At 47.2% G+C, this 19,109-nt stretch overlaps 7 protein-coding genes across 7 annotated transcripts; 4 read left to right on the plus strand and 3 right to left on the minus strand.

Moving 5' to 3' along the window:
* Positions 1 to 144: 144 nt before the first annotated feature.
* Positions 145 to 3,704, minus strand: N7469_007503 (RTP1/Tango6 family protein; the record flags this gene model as incomplete). Its single annotated transcript, XM_056646421.1, has 3 exons — positions 145 to 2,932; positions 2,988 to 3,573; positions 3,629 to 3,704. The coding sequence occupies 3 exons, from the start codon at positions 3,702 to 3,704 to the stop codon at positions 145 to 147; spliced, it is 3,450 nt and encodes a 1,149-aa protein (XP_056499862.1).
* Positions 3,705 to 6,432: 2,728 nt separating this feature from the next.
* zpr1 (zinc finger-containing protein ZPR1) lies at positions 6,433 to 7,967 on the plus strand (the record flags this gene model as incomplete). Its single annotated transcript, XM_056646422.1, has 3 exons — positions 6,433 to 6,591; positions 6,665 to 6,779; positions 6,844 to 7,967. The coding sequence occupies 3 exons, from the start codon at positions 6,433 to 6,435 to the stop codon at positions 7,965 to 7,967; spliced, it is 1,398 nt and encodes a 465-aa protein (XP_056499863.1).
* A 643-nt stretch (positions 7,968 to 8,610) lies between these two features.
* Positions 8,611 to 9,332, minus strand: cyp5 (uncharacterized protein; the record flags this gene model as incomplete). Its single annotated transcript, XM_056646423.1, has 2 exons — positions 8,611 to 9,228; positions 9,321 to 9,332. 2 exons carry the CDS (start codon positions 9,330 to 9,332, stop codon positions 8,611 to 8,613), a joined length of 630 nt encoding a protein of 209 aa, XP_056499864.1.
* A 312-nt stretch (positions 9,333 to 9,644) lies between these two features.
* N7469_007506 (uncharacterized protein) lies at positions 9,645 to 11,075 on the plus strand (the record flags this gene model as incomplete). The annotated part of the gene is made up of 2 exons (XM_056646424.1): positions 9,645 to 9,829; positions 9,905 to 11,075. 2 exons carry the CDS (start codon positions 9,645 to 9,647, stop codon positions 11,073 to 11,075), a joined length of 1,356 nt encoding a protein of 451 aa, XP_056499865.1.
* A 337-nt stretch (positions 11,076 to 11,412) lies between these two features.
* Positions 11,413 to 12,800, minus strand: N7469_007507 (queuosine 5'-phosphate N-glycosylase/hydrolase; the record flags this gene model as incomplete). The annotated part of the gene is made up of 3 exons (XM_056646425.1): positions 11,413 to 11,825; positions 11,882 to 12,113; positions 12,174 to 12,800. The coding sequence occupies 3 exons, from the start codon at positions 12,798 to 12,800 to the stop codon at positions 11,413 to 11,415; spliced, it is 1,272 nt and encodes a 423-aa protein (XP_056499866.1).
* Positions 12,801 to 14,331: 1,531 nt separating this feature from the next.
* N7469_007508 (sugar porter family MFS transporter) lies at positions 14,332 to 15,991 on the plus strand (the record flags this gene model as incomplete). The annotated part of the gene is made up of 3 exons (XM_056646426.1): positions 14,332 to 15,602; positions 15,657 to 15,777; positions 15,833 to 15,991. The coding sequence occupies 3 exons, from the start codon at positions 14,332 to 14,334 to the stop codon at positions 15,989 to 15,991; spliced, it is 1,551 nt and encodes a 516-aa protein (XP_056499867.1).
* Positions 15,992 to 17,260: 1,269 nt separating this feature from the next.
* N7469_007509 (fungal specific transcription factor domain-containing protein) lies at positions 17,261 to 19,024 on the plus strand (the record flags this gene model as incomplete). The annotated part of the gene is made up of 5 exons (XM_056646427.1): positions 17,261 to 17,303; positions 17,386 to 17,852; positions 17,907 to 18,058; positions 18,125 to 18,694; positions 18,760 to 19,024. The coding sequence occupies 5 exons, from the start codon at positions 17,261 to 17,263 to the stop codon at positions 19,022 to 19,024; spliced, it is 1,497 nt and encodes a 498-aa protein (XP_056499868.1).
* Between the last annotated feature and the right edge of the window lie 85 nt (positions 19,025 to 19,109).

Raw genomic sequence — 19,109 nt, forward strand, 5'->3', positions numbered from 1 at the left:
TCTAATCCATGATTCAACCCATGATCATCTCCTTGTTTCCTCGTATTTGGTTCTCGCCTCCTCGTTTGACGTAAATCTTAGTTAGCCCACAATAGAGCAAGAAACTTCAAATTTTGTGCGAGGAAGACATTTCGGAATTAAGAACTACTCGATCTCTTCAATACGCGGTCTCCCAGATCCCCCAGCTATAGGATCAACACTTAATCCAGCGATAGAATCTCCTAGTTCTAGTCTTGGTTCATCACCCTCGGATTGCATACCGATTCCCCACATAAGAGACTTCTCCAACCAAGCCTCCAGACTTTCAATGAGAGCTCTTATATGCCCACGAACAATGACGTCTGTCTCTCGGCTCTCTACATAGCCCAGCGTCCGTAGCATGTGAGGAATGTTACCAATGGTAGATGGAGCATCAGTATCAGCATTTTGCACATCGAAGCCGGTAGAGGTATCCGTTAAAGAGAATCCAAATCCAATGTCTTTGCCTCGTCTTGATTCACGGGCCGTATCGAGTGCTTTGAGGATATCGAGGATGAGGACCACGCTGGCACGCCGGAGAATGGCACTTTCAGGGGATTGTTCGAGGGTGAGTGTCTTCAAGGCTAAATCAACTGCCTGTGACAATATCCCAGGGCCCAAGCCGAGAATATTCACCTGCGCTGCTGAGGCAAGTATGGACAATGCAGATGCGCGAACACGTAAGTCATCTGGTTCATCATCCGATGATGCACCTGCAGCCCAGGCAGCGACTATATTCGCCGCGTGAGCCGTTTTTTCTGGGGATTCCATATCGGAGTCCTCATCTTCTGCATCCTTATTTGGGTTTGTAGGTCCCGTGGAGAACTTCCACCCCTCAGGCATGGCCGGTTCTCTCTGTTTCCGCTCTTCGCGCTCTCTCCGGCGCTTCTCTTTCTCAAGCTGTGATTTTCGCTCCTTTTGCGATTCAGGTCTTTGACCGCGTCGTCCCGCCACTGTGATCATGACATCGCCCAAGATCTTAGCCGTCTCACCGGACAATGCGTTGCCCAGGTCCTGAACGGTTCGGAGAAGAGATTCGCCTATTTTAAGGCGTTGATCCAGCGTTCTTTGCTCGGCTTTGTCGGCGTAGCTTTGGGCTAGGGTTTTGATGACGGTGCGAGGATGACGCGAGGCAAGAATTCCTATCAATTTGATGGCATTCAAATAGATGAATTCTTCATTGGCGGCTGACTCGCTGGTGTCTGTGATGATTGATAATAGCAACGTCAATGTTGATGGAATGTCAAGTACAGGTGACCCTTGCAAAACTAGCTTTGAAAGCAGCGAGAAACCCTCTGCTTGAACGGGGGGAAGATCAGAATTGAGATTTGTCAACGCTTGACGATGTATATCGAGATCGGCAAGATGAGGTGCCGCTGGCTTTGTTTCATCATGCTCTGGGTGTGTGAGTTGGATTTCAACCAGCATGGATGATGTAGTGGCTGGCTTCGATAGTGCGGGAGGGAGTAGAGGAATGAGTTCATCTAAGCGGCCCTTGATAGCTTGAAGAGGCGGCTGGGTGTCCGGCGAAGTGGTAAATTCAGGGGAAGCCAAAACGGTGGACAAAAGGCTGAATGCCGTGGAAAGAGACTCGGATGATTCATTCTCAGATGCATTTTGCGCTTGATTGCCGTCTTCGGGAACGATGTTGGCGAGGGAGGATAAAGAGACCTTGCCCTTTTCGTCTCGTTTGGCTGATGCTTGGCCGCCAAGCCTCTTCAACTCTCCGTCGACAATATGCTTTATGAGCTCCAAAACCCGCAGGGGACGCCTCGACAGAGTATCTTTGAAATTGTCCAGCAGTTTCTCGGCAACTTTGGCACTGACAAGTTTCTGGATGATGTTTTCTGACTCGCCAATGGTTGCAGACTTCGCCGTTCCGCTGGTAGTGGTGGATTGAACCAACCACTTCTCGCTGACATAGAGGAAAATATCACCAGTGCGTTCCTCGCCACTGGGATCAGAGCCCAGGAGGCTGACGAATGTTTCCGTGCGACTCTGCAAAGAGTCGATTAGGCGAATAATGTTCGATTGATCATCTTTTTGCTTCGTTCTTCGGACCAGAACAATGTTCCCTCGTCGATCCATAGCGTAAGTCCAGGAGACACCCCCATCCCAGAGAAGGTTATCAACAAGCTTTCTGAGGGGCTGCACGCCGACAGATATGCTGAAGTACGTTTGAAGAAGCTCCAACGTCTTTCCGTGCAACTCTTTGAGTTGTTTCTCCTGGGCATAGCATATCAAGCCCCAAAGCGGAATTAGGATAGGGTAAATGATTCTCTTGACAAGGCCCGGATTCGGATGCTGAAGGGCTAGACTCCTCAGCCTTTCTACCGCAATATCGATCATTGCATTGTTCACAATGATGTTTTCTTCGCTTGGATCCTCTATTTTGATTGGCGGAGAAGTTTCAATTTCTGCAGACTGTCTCAGCCAACGGGACGATTTATCGTCCAGTTCAGCAGTCAAAGCGGCAAATATTGGCTCCACAAATATTGAATGTCCAATGGTTTCTGGGGCCCCATAAGCACGTTTCCCCAGAATTCCATTGCCAATAGCGTAGGATGCCGTCTTCTTCAAATCAAGGTCCGTTCCATCCAGCAATGTGAGTAGCTGGGGAGCAATGGTTGTAAAGTATGGGGTAGGTCCGATATCCTGTGGAACGGAGGATAACAACCGAGATATTTGCATAATGGCTTGTAGGGTGAAATGGGGCCCGTTTGAAGGCTCGATTTGGGCTTCTTGGCCGAGAGATGGCGCGAACTGAGATGCAATGAACATAATCGTCTGTAAGACCCCGCCATTCCGTAGCGGTACGCGTGCAATTTGACCTGATATCGTGGATTTGAACCAATTCGTTGTATCTGACTGAAGGAAACTAGATAACGTCGGCAAAAGAGCGACACTGGGTGTGCTGCAAAACGTCAATAACAAGGTCCATGTACAAGTGCATTTACGAGACAACGCACTCTTCGATGATCTTCATAAACCCGAGCCTATATTTTTCTTGGTCCATCGACGAAGAAACATTTGGGTTGAAAGCTAAGTCCGCTGTGCCACTAATGATGTCACTCAAGATGCGGGCTCTTATGACGGGTTGGATGCTCGGGGTAGAATCCAACATTATATTGAGAAGAACGCCCATTATCTGGCGAAGAAGAAGCTCATCGTGGGGCTTGCTACTCGCCGGAACAGTACTTTGCTTGGCAATCACCCCAGCTGGCAGAACTGAGATTACTCTCTGTTGCAGTGGGATTCCAACGCCCGATGAAAGAGATGGATAAATCCCCTCCAGGGAAATCAAGTCCAGCAATGCATGCAGCAGCCGACGTCTCCTTGCATCCTCCAAGGCTGGATCCTCTCCCTCGCCGGCGGTGCTATCAACTAGATCATGATCTTCCGAGGGCGTTGTAAATGCTGTGTGAATCTGGCTCAGGGTATCCAATGATTGACTGATGACAGCCCTTCTTTTAATGCTATCATCGGCACCTACATCCTCCGTAGATTGAGTGAGTATATCTACCAAACCTTTGCCCTGAGACTTTTGTATTTCATCTTAAATTCGAATCAGCTTCTAGTTCAGCATAAAGTACGAACTGCGTTACGATACCTCGACTCAGGACTGGGCTCAAGAATGCGTTGGCATTGTCAAATGCCACTCGGACCTGTCTTGGATCTCCCATCATGACCAGTGATCGAGTTAATCGCCATTTATTCCATCGTGGACGTGAATTCAATCCTTCATCAGAAATGCTCCTCCAATGAGACGTCAGTCTTGGCGGGACAATCGTTGATTAGTAATATCGATAAGAGATGACATAAAGCGCGTCCATCACGTGCTCACCCGTCGCGACGGACGCCTCGGCGCGTCATTTGATAACCTCAGCGAGTCTCTTTTGCCTTTGTTGTGTACAGTCAATGCCCAACCCGACTTTCTTCAACATGCCCAAGGACGTTTTATTAGAATGGAAAAGCCTCTGTCTATCAACCAACATGGATTCTGCTTGAAGCAATACAATCTTCATTGCACCCAACGTTTTGTTTACCAGCGCCGGAGTTTCGCCCCGTCTTTCGAGGATGTGGAGCCACCAAGTTTCTAGCCATCCAAGGCATACAAGTACAGCGAGTCCTTCTTTGATCCGGCTATCAACCGAGAACGTCTTTTCTATGTTCAATCGAGCTAGATCATGTCGTACGGGCGATGTTGGGATCTAACCCTAAGACTTATCCAGTCGTCTTGTCTCTCGAGGCAACAGTTTCACAGAGAAAGAGCACGCCGGGTACCACGATTAGCGCAATTTATCTATGATGGATTAGTTACGCGAAAGTTGCTCGTCATTGCCAGAGCTCTTCGGGGTTTAGAAGACGGTTTTACTATGCAAGTGTCCACAAGGGCCATGCGTCGGTTCTACCAATGCTGGATTTGCGTGCTGGTCAAAATCGGATGGTCAACCTATGCTTCGAATGATGCATTACCGTGGAGAAAAGAGGGGTGGAACGCGCCGGGTACCTCAGTATGAGACTGCCCTTTGGAGGATCAACCGACAATGCGGCAGATTGAATTGAATTGCGATGTTCCAATATCGAATGCCTAGGGCATCAACTAAGATGGATCAGAAATGCGGCGCCTAGAACACAACAGTGACCATTACACACAGCATTGTGACGACAATTTAAAAGAATCCACTCGTCAGAACCATCCATTATCTCCCTGAACTTGTTCCAGGCATTTTCATAGGTATGGATGCCGCGAGGTCCTTCTATTTTGTCCGTTTCCATGGCTCCTTGAGTCAATTTCAAGGCTTTTGGACTGTTGGCACGTTCCGGCCTGGCAATGGATTTCCCCATGCTAGTTTGATGTTTTTTGACATGGTTCGTTTGCGTTCTTTTCGACTCTGTTTTGCAAAAGCTGTCGCCCGTCCAGCGCGTGTTCCCACAACGAAGATTCCTGGAAATCTTGCACCTTTCTTTCACCTCTTCCAGTATCGCAATTCCTAAGCTTCCAGCAGCTAGGCACCTCGTTTTAAGGCGACCGCCATCGATTCGACTTCCGCGGAAGATCCAGACCCTCTGTGTTAACCATCTCTTCGTGAATACTTTTTGCGAATTGATTGATGGGCGTCGACTACAACAACAATAACTTATGTTCGTTGTCCTTCCTCAGGAAGAAGGAAGCGGTTTTTTCTGGATGTTCTTTGTTCGCTTCATCAATGCCCTCCTGTGATACTTCGCGGTTGATCAGGGGAGGAAACAAAAACCCGTCCCAGAGGGTACTGTACCACACATAAGAAACTGGCTCGACTTGCTCGGCAAATCGCGGATGTACACGCATTGGCAGCTTTGAACGTTCCCGAGGGGATGGAGATTCTGCAAGCTTGGATTCGGCTGATCGTCAAGGCCAGTCCCAATCACGATTTGCTTCTGTGGTGTGCGGAAAGGAAGGGTGTTGCATTGATCTTCCTGCAGCTTTCTCTCGATCTCCATATTTTCTTCAACTCTTCTGGTCTTGTTCTGGTCGGCAGAGCTCTCAAATTGATCTCACACAACGCCGTGGCTCTAGTCGAGTTCCAAGGCATTCATTTCTCCCGAATCCTCTTTCTATATCTTCATATAGGACCAGTCCCGATTGAGAAATCTCGTCGTTCCTGGCATGCTTGCGTTAGGCAGGGTAGTATGGGACCTCTCTCGAGTGAGGATCAAAGCTTTGGCTTGTCCAGACTATTCATGTTGCTTCATACCATTAGCTATGTGACCTCAATCGGAGCTGATCCGGCGTGAGTCCTAGAGTGACGGGATAGAATCGCCTTTGATCTTGACTACCAAGGAGCTGCTGGTGGCTGCTGGGATAGAATCTCTGTTTGACTTGGCATGACGGGGAGCAGATTATAGGTACCGTGAGACGGCCGTTGGATCACCGTTCTCTCTACTTCGGTGGAGAGGACCATTTTTTCCTCGATAAGTGTTCCTTTCTTCAGTTATTGGGATAAACCGGAACTAACTACTATGCATCTAGAGAAAGGGGTTCAAGTTACCTATTCACCAGCGTTTATGTAGCCGACCATTATTATTCCCTCAGCAAAAATATTGAATCATATGCATAATCACAAAAATTTTTTTTTTAAAAAAAAAAAATTGATTTACTTCCTATCTTCCACTTCATATACTCCGCTTCTACCTCGATCTACATAATGTATGACATCGGGCATGCATTAGTCATGTGCCCCCTCCAGCCCCGCCACCGCAGAACGAAAAGGAATGTTCCGCCGCGGGAGATTTTTCGCGATAAGAAATTCTGCCACTTCAACCCCTCCACAATTAACTTTCATTTTTTTTTTCCTCTCCTTCTTTTTGACTGAAATTACTGGATATTTTTCTTGTTTTCTCATTTACATTTTCATTTCTATATAGCACAAAATGTCCGCCGACGAGAAGACCACGGCTCAGTCGCAATTCGACAATGCCGTTGAGTCGCAGTTCAAGAATATCGGAGAGATCGTGGAGAAGGGAGAGGGCGACGATGAGGATCTCGGCCCTATGCAGGTTGAGTCGATGTGTATGAACTGCCACGAGAATGTAAGTTTTGACTGCGACAATAGAAATGATTTTGAAGTCTTGCGTATACTAATCGCCAGTCGTATCATGATAGGGAACTACCCGTCTGCTTCTCATCCGCGTGCCTTATTTCCGCGATATCATTCTCGAATCTTTTGAATGTCCACACTGCCACTTTACCAACAACTCGATCAAGGCTGCCGGCCAAAGTACGTGATCAATTTTCTCAAATTTTCCAACTAGAGCAAAGTGCTGACAATGTTCCCAATTCAGTCCAGACCCAAGGCGCAAAGTACACCCTGACGGTCGAGAGCCAGGATGATATGCAGAGACAGTTAATCAAGTCCGACCAAGGTGTTCTCACCATCGACTCACTCGGAATTGAAGCTCCACGCGAAGGAACCTTGACCAACGTTGAAGGCGCCATTCAGCGTATCCACGAAGGTCTTTCCAATGATCAGCCTGCCCGCAAGGAGCAAGCCCCCGAACTCCACGATGCCCTCCAGCCTCTCATCGATAGCCTCAAGAGCTACCTTGACGGTACCGGTTTCCCCTTCACGATCTCCCTCGACGACCCCACTGGTAACTCCTGGATCGCACCCAACACCCAGGACCGTGGCAATAAGTACCGCACCAAGCTTTACTACCGTACCCATGAGCAGAATGAAGAGCTTGGAATCGCAGCCGACCCCGATGCGGCGCAGGCCGAGGACCCCGATTCGGAAATTGTGGATGGCAAAGAATACTGCCTTCCCGCGGAGTGCCCCGGTTGCAGCAAGCCTTGCGAGCTGCTCATCAAGAAGGTCAACATTCCTTACTTTAAGGAGGTTTACCTGTGGAGCAACGTCTGCGAGCACTGCGGACTGCGCTCTTCCGATGTCAAGACTGGCGGAGAGGTTCCTGAGCTTGGCAAGCGTATTACTTTGACCGTGAAGAATGAGGTTGATCTTTCTCGCGATATTCTCAAGTCTGATACCTGCGCTGTGCACAGTGACGAACTCGAGATCTCTATCCAGGCTGGTACCCTCGGCGGTCGATTCACTACCCTCGAGGGTCTGCTCACGGAGGTACGAGACAGCCTGAAGGGCCACCTTTTCGACATTGGCGGCGGTGGTGGTGACAGTCTTGAGTCCACTGAGAAGGCCAAGTGGGACCGATTCTTCGAGCGTCTTGAGTGGGCTATCAATGGTGACTTTGAGAAGTTCGGTGGTCAGTTCGTGGTTACCCTCGCCGATCCTTTGGCCAACAGCTACGTCCAGGATCTCTGCGCACCTGCTGCGGATCCCCAGATCACTATTGAAGAGTACCAACGCACGGACGAGGAGGAGGATGACCTTGGCCTTAAGGACATGAAGACCGAGGGCTACGAGGAGGATGCGCAGGAGCAGAAGTCATGATCCAAGTCTGCTCCATGATGTTTACCGATTTGCTTTTTTTCTACTTTATATCCATTTTCATGATGACGCGATTGATTTCAGTGTTTCTTTGCATGATGGCGTCTTGACGGTACTATGTACAGATTTTTAGATATCCGGCGATGAGGGGACGGCTGTGGAATGATCCAAAAAGTTTTGGGGTGTTTTGGCAGATAAAAGAATTCATTGGGTATCTAGTAAATAAATTATTGCACTCATACTGATATCTCTCTCCTTGATTTCGCAACCAGTCCAGTAGTATATCCTTCCTCCGGAATATAACATTCTTGTGTTCCAGCTGCGGAGCGATTTGGCAGGGATTTTTCATTTCTTGTTACTTTCAGTTTGCCTGGCAGAGAAGCTAGCAAGGCATGACCAGACTGTACACGACAATGTATTGAGTTGGCAGTGCAATTTCCGGTCAATTGAGCCCTTCCAAGCTCATGCAGATGGATTGAGTGATGTCAATTTTGCATGGGTGTATGTGAACTTTTCAATCGAAAATTACATAGCTGGTGTCCCTCTCCAGGGAGAGGTAGATCAAAGGCAGCGCTTTCGAATGCAATTCTTACATAAGGACCCTGCTATTCTAACCCCGGGTTGAAATAACGATATGTCCAGTCTCTCACTTCGCAAATGGGTTCGCATGCATCGTGACATGATTGATTCGAAGCGCTTCGAACTCTTCTCCCTCCTTGGGCTGCGATACCTTGCCCTTCTTATCAACCTTGACATTGGCCTTCTCAAGCTTGGTCAAGACATCACCACCCTCATCTTGAGCGCTCAAATTAAGAACCTTCCCAAAGACGGTACTGTTGCCATCTAAATGTGGCGCCGGGGCAAAAGTAATAAAGAATTGGCTACCGTTAATCGTCGGGCCTGTCGCATTTTGAGACCCGGGTGCCGTCTTATCCTTCACCGGGCGGGAAGCCATTGATAAAATACCGCGCGCGTTGTGACGGAGAGCAGGGAGATGAATCTCTTGGTTCAGAGCCGAAGGGTGATTTATAGACGTGCCACCTTTAGGAACCTCGAAGGGAAGCATGGGTTTGTTGGAGGCAGAGGGTTTTCCTGCGGGGCCAAGGGAGATATCTCCCGTCTGAATCATGAAGCCGGGCATGATTCGGTGAAATGGGATATCATTGTATGCGCCACATGCGCAGAGGGCGAGGAAGTTCTCGGCAGTTTGGGGGACTGCTTCGCAGAATAGCTCGACCTTGAGGTCGCCTTGAGTCGTGTGCAGCTAGTGAAAAGCAAGTGTTAGCCGTTGTTGAAGCAATATACCTTTTCGTAAAGCACAAGAAGCCCGAAAATATACACGGAGTGTCTACTTACTGTGACAGACATATTTGCGAGTTCTACTCTTTGTAACGTAGTAGAAAGAGACTGCGAGGAAGTTCAAAAGTTGACCCAGCGATATCGTGATTAGTCATGGACATGCGGCGTGGCGTCGGAGAAGACCAACTGAGACTGTCAATTGTTTATTCCTTGGAAGTCTTCAATTCCAGGGTGAGACACAGACAACCCTTGGATCTATTGTGATATACTCTCGGCGAACCCCCTCTTACTCTTGTATACGAGTACACCAATACCACACTGTTATCCATCGCCAACCTCCGCATTTCACAAGACCGTTGAGATCTGAAGCACATCGCCAGGATGAATAACCGACCAGTTGAGCAAGCTTTGGGGATTTTGGTGCCGACACATGCTGCAGACTTACCGCAGGAGCTATTAAGCCTATCATTGAGCCTCGTCGCGCAGTCCCGAAGCCTATCCAGTAGCTTGAAGCCGGAGGAAGAAATCGCTCGTCCCTATGCTTGCGCCGAAATTGCTTGCAGGAGGTAAGCCAGCTGCACTTCTCGAATGCTCATATATCTCATTGGATCACTGCTGACGCCAATTGGTAATCCAATCAGATTGACTCGCGCTCTCGGACTTCCTCCACTACTCGGACACCCGCCATGCCCACCGCGCGTATACAAGAAGCTCTACGCATGGCTTGACAAGTCTCTTTCGGCAAGCTCAACGGGGATGAAGCGCTCAGCCAGTGGATCAGTTGCTGGCTCACCATCTCGAGCTGCATCCGGACAAACTACACCCACCAAGGGCTCGGCCCTTACACGATCACCTAGCAAAGTAGCGCCAACACCACGCGGTCTACAAAATACACCTTCCAAATCTACTCCTCTGAAAAGAAGCGTCAGTGTAGCCAACAAGCTTAGCTCACCATCGAAATCCGCAAGGAAATCCATCACGGCTCATCCAAGGGGTATCACTAAATCAACAATTATACCAGATGCTCCGGCATGGGCAATGGCCGCTATTCGAACAATCTGCAAGACTCTCGCAACTCCTGCTCCACGAACTACAACTTGGTCTCGTCCTCCGATTTCTAGAACATTACCGCCTCACATCTTTGCTGGAGTCTCATCTATTCTTTTCATGACGTCTAGCATGTCAGTAGATGAGGAAGGGGTGGACGAGGAGGTTCTGGATTTCCTCGAGCCTATCGTCTCTATCAAACCCGCCGGGAATGATGACGACTTCAAGGAATTAGTCTATGCCATGGCTGTCGCTGTTTACTTCCTTGTACTCGCGAGACGGCGGAGCCCAGCACCCTCTGAAGAAATGGACGATGCAAGTGCCGATGCCCAAAAGATGGACAAGAAAACATTTACTGAGATGCGCCAAACCGCCTTGACTAGTCTTGGACTTCCAAATGATCGACAACATCGTGATGATGTAGATCAATGGATTGCCATCATCATGGAACAGGGGTGGGCGAATGGACAGGAATGGTTTGATAATATTCCCTATGCGGGGGAGTTGGATGGTGAAGATGAAGAAGGTAACTCTTATCGAAATCTTGATGAGGAGGATGCGGCTCTTAGAGGCGTGAAATTACCCAAGCGTAAAGATGGCACCGCGACAGCTCGTTCTAACAATGGAAATTCTCACGGCGGCCTTCTGCCTGGGCTGGGCACTATGATGCAGGATCGGGTGGATTGGTTGAGCGAAGATCGTCAAGAGGATTTCGTGGAATGGAAAGCGGATATCATGTCTCGTATCGGACAAGCCGCTGCTTGATGTCTCCAACTGTTCGGTGGCATAGTTGGCGCTAGGAAAAAATTGATACCCTTTTACTATACAAACACAGCAATTATCCCTGTTTGGGAGTCATAATAGTCCAATAATCAAATATCAAGAATCGAAAATTGTATTGTATGAGGTTTGTAATCAGTACTATAACTATCTAGAATAACACCATCGATGTCACTTATCTATCCTCCCAGTTCAAGTTCGATGCACTGTGTCGCGTGCTTCCAGGGCTACACGACCTGTTCAAGTTTGTATATCCAAACACCAAGGGTAGGCTCAAGTATATCTCGAAACGCCGTCAAAGAAGATAAAGAACCAAAAGTAATCAGTACCAAATGCTCCGAGTCCGGTGATGAGGGATACTCTCGTTGTGTTCCTGCTCAAGGTTCTTCATCGTATCGTACAGAAAGAAATCAATTAAAATGGCATTGATTCCGTATGTTTTGGGGGACTTCTCTGTCTCGGTTTTCTCTTCTGCAGTCTCCATTCCGGGCTCGGAGTCTTGGGGCGTATTTTTTTCATAAAGAAAAACACCTTTGCGTCCAGCAGCTTTCACTTCGGGGTGGCGCTTTTCAATTTCACGTTTGATGAGCTCCACACACCAGATACTGGTGCCGCGAAGTTCAATTTCCCAGGTTGAGCCTGATGGGATTGGCTTGAGGGCTCGAATATGGCTCTCTAATGATGGAGAGAGTCGAAGACAGCCAAGCTGGTGTAGCATTTGGGGAATGCGATAGTCTAAGGGACGTGGTTAGAGGGCTAATATTGTTGCAAATAATGAGTCCGTTTCTCACCTGCAAACATAGTGATCTTATCGATGTCATTAAATTCTCCGAAATCCTCGCCATCGAAGCAAGCCCAAAGATCTGCAACAAGGATCTGAGCGCGCTTATACAGTCGGACTCTTTTTCCATTGAGCTTTGTCTCATCTCGGAAGCAAGCAAAGTTTTCGGTGAGCAGGTTGACCAGGCCTGCTGCGGAGAAATTGGCATCTTCAATGCAGGTAACAAAGCTTCCTCCAAATTCCTGAGTAGTATAGCATTAGGAACCAATTTTCAGTAGATCTCGCTAGATAATATTACTCACATTGCAAAGGACTTCACCTGCTTCTCGCAAGCATTGCATTCGTTCTTTGAACAAAGGAATTTCCTCATCAGTCGCGGATCGGAAAACATGTCGCAACAGCTCCTCCGTACATTGCTCTTCATCAATCCAGAAATCCGGGGTTGTGATGGGAATTCCCTCTTCAAGCGCCCTCTGCAACGCCGCAACCAAACTCCAATAACCAGTCCATCTTTTACCGCGATACTCGATGCAGAAACGCTTTGATTCATCTTTCTGATCGGACCAAAAGCTAAAATTCAATAGATCCATTGTGAAAATGAAATCGACTGTATTTTCATCTTTGGTTTGCGGGTGTAGTTCATGTTCTGACCAGGTCTTTGTTGAGTAGGCCTTTTTCTGCATCAATCGCCATATTGTCTTGGCTGCTTCTTTGGTCTGTGCTGGGCTCAGTGCCACGTCGATGGCATTATCAAAGATATACTGGGCCCCTTCTAGAACTTTAGTCTCTGGTGGAAGGTTGTTCTGTTGTTTGCCACCCATTCCGAGATGTTGGCGTAGAAGTTCCACTAGTTCAGGGTCTGCTTCATCGTCTGAACCCCCATCTGGTAAATTGGGGTTTCTATTAGGGATTGGCTCTAACGAAGGCATGGTGGTTGATGGATGTTTTCTGCAAATTGCGAATTGAAAATTGACACGGTGAAATCAGTAATCGCTTCTGTTGTCGACCGTTTCTCCTTTTTGTGATGTGTTCTGCAGGGTGACCTTTGTGGGACAGCACAACTTGGAAAATTGACCGTTCGATAATCTCCACAACTCCCTTTGAATGAACTACTTGATCAAGCACGGATTGCTGGAATGACTCTCCGGAACCCGATAATCTGTCAGGTCAATAGATGAAATCGAATTGCTTGTCAACTCGATTCTTTTTTTTTCGAGTTGTCGCCACGGAGAAAATTCAGGTCCAACGTGCATTATGTAAGCATCTAGTCGGTCCGAATAATGAGACATGTTTTTGATGGAAGACAAAGCAGGGCTGATAGAGTGATTATGTAGAAAAGACTCTGTTAAATGATTATTCTAGAGTTTTTTTTTTTCGTCTACACTAGAGCATTAAGTGCTGACTTGGATGGTTCGTTGATGTTGGATAAAGTTGGTGGGGCATGGTCGAGCGATGCAGTATGTAAAACCGATTTCAAGGTTGTTATCACCAAGTTGATATTTATGAACTTGATGACATGAACAAGCCCTTGTTCATGGCGCTCGGGAGCTGACGGGCGAAAATCATTTCTGGCTGGATTTAGACCGGGGGCAACAACAGATCTGTATCAGAGTTGGCATTCATAGAGTTAGCTTCAAGTCAACATTGGAAGTGTCAAATTCAATAACCAGGCGACAGAGTTCTAATTTAGCATAATCCTGCTTATAGTTGAAAACCCTGGCTTACTCCTAATGGCTTTTACTTTCAAGAAGATATTTTTGAAAGCGCCACCACACTGATTCAACAGTATTATCCATGGGCGCTAATCAATATAGAGAAGTAGGTATACCACTGGACAACATCTCACGCTGCCATTATCTTGGAAGCAGCAAAGTTTGTAATCCGATCTACATCGCCGACTTTTGTACTAGTACGCAGCTTCTATCACATTTGGTCCGTCGTTTATGAGGTTTATTACAGACTGCTAAATTTGAGTGTCACGAGTTGAGGGTGAGAATGTTTTTCCAAAGCACCCTGATCGGTTAGCTTTGATGCTTTGGTTGGTCCACAATTTGTTTCTTCTTTCTTTTGCAGAACATAAATAACACTGAGGTTATCAAATACATAATATAATTTTAGCCCAATTGACAATTGAAGTAGTAATGATGAGACTTTCTAGATGTTGATGGACGGAATATCGGCCAATTGCCGATGTCTCCACTAGGGCCAAAGCCGGGATAAGTTTCTATTCCGAGTGCATCCCCAGTTCAACATTGTATAGAGCTCTATTCCGGCCGGGGTGCATTGCATGACCCCAGATTTGAAAAGCTAGTTTAAGAGATGTAAATGCGGGGTGGCCCAGCCTTGTGGCATTTGTCCCATCTACTGGCACTTTTGTGTTGTTTTTCTCCTTTTTCCCTTAATATTCTCCTTCCTGTGCGCAATTCAATTTCCTTCCCGTCTACTGTACGATTATCGAATATGGGGAAGAGATTCTGGGGCTTGAGAGGGGAGGCTCTATCTCTTGCTCAAATACTTGCTGTTGTAGGACCAGCATACACGCTTTTCGGATATAACCAATCTGGCTTGGGAAGTCTAATCTCCTTGCCTGACTGGGTCAAGCATTTCCCAGAGATCGATACTGTCAACACCACGGGAGCAAAGGCGAGTCACAACGCGACGATTCAAGGAGTCGTAATTGCGACATTCACACTAGGTGCCCTCCCTGGGTGTTTGTCCTGCTCATATACTGCGGACAAATTTGGTCGCCGGCCTGTCATTTTCATGGGTGCTTTGCTGGCATTGATCGGCCAGGTTCTTGAAGCATCCGCGTTTCAACTTGCGCAAATGGTCGTGGGTCGCACTATCCTAGGAGCTGGCATTGGTATTCTCAGTGGCACTGTCCCAACATGGCAGAGTGAATGTTCGAGCTCAAAAAATCGCGGGAAACATGTCGTGTTGGATGGACTCTTCATCGCGTTCGGGTACATGCTGCAGGCGTGGATAAATCTTGGGTTCTACCAATATCAAATGAGCCCGGTTACCTGGAGACCTCCTATCGCTATTCCAATTGCATTTTCCATTTTACTTATGGTCTCGATCATCTATCTTCCAGAGTCGCCTCGCTGGTTGGTTCGTCAAGGCCGGAGGGCAGAAGCCAAAGCCACACTTGCATCGCTTAGAAACAAACCCGAAGACGATGCTGATATCGTAGGGGAGATAGTTGGAATTGAAAGCTCGCTGGAAGAAACTGCAAACAGTGCGACTTCGCTTATGGATCTTCTCAAGATGGGTGAGGATCGGCTGCTGTACAGGTTTGGCATGTGTCTTCTTCTGCAATTCTTTCAACAAATGTCTGGTGGGAACTTGATTTCCGTTTACTCAACTGTGATCTTCGAATCGGGCTTGGGAATGGATGCTCAGACAGCTCGACTCCTTTCAGGCGGTACACTCACTTGGAAGTTTCTCTCATGTTTCGTTTCCTTCTTTACCATTGATCGATTCGGTCGTCGCTTTGCCCTAATGGTAAGCGGGGGTGGCATGGCAGCTTGTATGCTCGCCCTCGCGGTTGCAACATCTTTTCCTCATACAAATTACGCAGCCCAGATTGTCAGCGTTCTCTTTGTCTTCTTGTTCAACTTTTTTATCCCTATTGGATTCTTGGGTGCGAACTTTCTGTACTGCACGGAAGTCGCTCCGATTCGGCTTCGTGTTGCAATGTCGAGTATCTCCACCGCAAATCATTGGCTATGGTATGTATTCTAGAGCGACACACTCGAGTTCAAATGTTGACAAGTCTTATTCAGGAACTTTGTTGTTACTATGATCACACCGGTTGCAATTGATAGCATTGGCTATCGCTACTACATCGTGTTTACTTGCATCGGATTTTGCATACCCTTATCAGTATACTTTTTCTATCCCGAGGTATGTATTAGCTGTTGTCTACAGTAATATTCATGACCCAACTAATGGGGTTTAGACTATGGGTCGCACACTGGAAGAGATTGACCTGGTATTCCGTGACAGTCCTTCGGTTTGGGAGACAGTTCGCTTTGCCAAAAGAGGCTGCCAAAGGATTCAGGCTGAACAGGCACAGACAAAGCATGAGGTTGAACACGAAGAATACTCAGACGAATAAACATATAGGACAACTATTTCCCGGACGATGAAATGTTGTGCTATGCAAATACCTTTCTGGCTGAAAACTCCAACTTCGAGACAGAGCAGCTGGGCTTCATAGCAATAATTCAATTTTAAAAAATTCCTCGAAACTTTGTTGTATTCAAACCCTGTCGTAGTTATTAAAATGCGGCATTCGCATATGCTCTTGGATACCAAATCAAGCCTCTCCGCTTTTTTCTTCATTATCTTTTCAAGGAACTACTCTGCAAGGGTCGTCAACTGCTGTAGACAAGCTTGTTCGTGGCGTCTCTTCGCAATTTCGATCAGGATCTTTGGGCTCTCTGGTAACTTGTTCTGTTGTCTCAATCAAAAGATCTTGCTGCCTTTTCTTTGGAATTTTTGAGGCTTAAATATATACTCTGGAGAGCAAGATTGGTAGCCTCGTCTCTAAAGCTGCGGGATATTTATACAAGCCCAAAGAGGCTGAGACTTACTGATATTGTGCTAGGCACTTTGGATCAACATAATAAAGTCTTCTCGGACTGCTTACTATGAAATGGCGTAATATATGGAGTATGCGAGTTACCCAAGTCAGTAATTTTAATACGCCCGGAGCCTCGACATCCCGCTGGAATGATTGTTCGGAATATCATTTGAGTGGCTGCTGCTCGAAAGTTGACCCCAAGAGGGTCCACTCTCTCGTGCTCGCCACTAACAGTCAGCGAAAATCCGTTTGTTGTACGGTAATCGTTTTCGGTCCACTCGGATATCAAACGGCTAGGGCGATAGAAGAGATCCACAATTCTCCAAGTAAGCTCTATATCCCACCCGGTCGATTCTTAAGGACTTATATCCTGGTAGTACTCAGCACTGGCAGTATTGAGCCCGCTACACATATAATCTTTAATAATTATGGATGTATCCTCCGGAAAGTCTCGTCGAGGACGCCCAGAAAAGGTCTGCGCTCTGAGTCCACCATACATTTTTCCGCGCCAATTTGCTCATCGACGGAACCACAGGCCTGTCAGTCTTGTCGAATTCGAAAAATAAAATGCGAAAGGATCCACAATGCGAGCAAATGCAAAACGTGCTATGAGCGCCGTACAGAATGCAAGGCAATAGAGACTCGGAAAAATCGCCATTCCAAGTCTCAGAGCCGGAAACGAGAACTCCGCTATGACAGCCCATCGGTAGCCAACACGCCGGCGTCTATCCCAACTCCAACTATTGCCAGCACAGAAGATATCGCCCAATCACTTTCAGATAGTTATGGTCAAAGCGAAGCATGCTTGGCATTCTTACCCTGTTTTACATTGCCCAGGTGCCTCGTAGGCGCTACGAGTGTGCAAAGTATGAAGATCCGTCCAGCTCTAAATTACACTTATGTTCATGAATACTAATAACGTATAGCACCGTTTCCCTTTTCACTGTTCTCGCCAGAAGGAGCAGAATGGGTCGCTGCAAAGGCACCGCCAGATGCATTGGATTCACCGGAGGCCCAGCCTATTGATATGCCTGGTGTTGATCATCACCATTCTACTCCTCGACTCCCCTGGCCAAACCAACCTTATATTGCATTACCGCCAGCGAATGTCGCTCGCCAAATATTTAAAGTCTTTTTCCACAGCTTGCACCTATTCTGTGAGATTTTCGATGAGAAGGAGTTCATGGCTCGTTTTGAGCGTGACTATCCTCCAAAGTTCCAGCGTTCGCCATCGTGGTGGAGTTGCGTTAATGCAGCCCTTGCATTGGCATATACCCTAGAAAACCGATTCAATCCAACAGCTTGGATGTATTGGAAAAATGCTAGTCTTTCTCTCGATAGCTTTCTCACAGGACCGCCACGTTTGCTCTCGGTCCAAGCTCTTCTCGCCATGGTATGTTCCACTGACTGATCTGATGCAAAATCAAAATGCTCATCCCTCCATTAGACATTGTTCTCTATGGCAACATTTCATGGTCAACTACTGAGTACCCTTATGCCACTCGCTATTCGAACTTTGCAGGGACTTGAACTACCACAAGGACAATCCTCGCCAGTGCAGCGTCGGCTTTGCGCGATTGGATCGGCTATTGATATAGAGTATGATAGACTCTTCGCTTTCTGCATCGGATGTCTTGAGGTTTCAATTAACATTATTTGATTCAGTCGCTCACTCCAACTCGGCGTACCGCCCTCTCAAGTATTTGATACAGGGCTCTCCACAAAGTTCCGAAATGAAATAGCCGAGCTATCCCCTTTCTATTCGCCGGGTAGAGATATCGCGGTCTTTAACATATACTATTCTTTTACTGAATTGACAGCTATCAAAGGTGAAATATACCGGCAGCTTTACTCTGTGAAAGGCCAAGACAAAAGTGACGCAGATGTCATTGCCACAGTTAGTGATCTCGACTCTCTGCTGCAAGAGTGGACGAACTCTGTACCGCAGGGCTACGTGCCAGGTACGCTCTCGGCAGAGGACCTTGTGAAGGGAGACACGCACCTCAGCATGTGTTACATGCATTTCAGCTATTATAATTGTCTCTTGACATTACATAGAAGAGTAGTCACTCGCGCAACATGGTCTATGTATCTAGACCCATTTTGTGGACAGAGTCAATCTTTTTGCCCCGACAACACTCGACCTTTTATGTCGAGAGAGTTGTGTGCAAAGGCAGCACGCGCAACTATGCAGCTCGCTCTCTGTATTCCAAAAGACCATCCACTCTGCCTAGGGTAAGCCATGTCCTCTACCCAGTTCCCCATTTTTCCCGAAAATGAAATAACAATGACGATTATAGAACCGTGATATACTTTGTGGTGTTCGCCATGATGATCATGGCTATCTTGATCATACAAGACCCATATACCGTAGAAGGTCAACGAGACGTTGAACTCATGAAACGTGTCGAAATGAGCTGGGCTGAGTTATCTTCAGAGAACTTTGACGAGGCTTTGATCCAGCTCATCCATAATTGCTCTCAATATCGCGAAATCGCCGAGAAAGAGATTTTCAAGGCCATGACGATGCGATGCTCTGGTAGCTCGCTATCTCAGACCATGTGATATCCAATACTATCAGAACGCTCAACAAGATATGAGAATGATTGAGGCTCAAAAATTTTCATCTCTTCTCAATCAGCCTTTAGAT

Source organism: Penicillium citrinum (genome assembly GCF_028827155.1).
Source record: "Penicillium citrinum strain IBT 23319 chromosome Unknown utg000006l:1.0-3011923.0:1.0-3012962.0, whole genome shotgun sequence".
In the NCBI taxonomy this organism is placed as follows: domain Eukaryota; kingdom Fungi; phylum Ascomycota; class Eurotiomycetes; order Eurotiales; family Aspergillaceae; genus Penicillium; species Penicillium citrinum.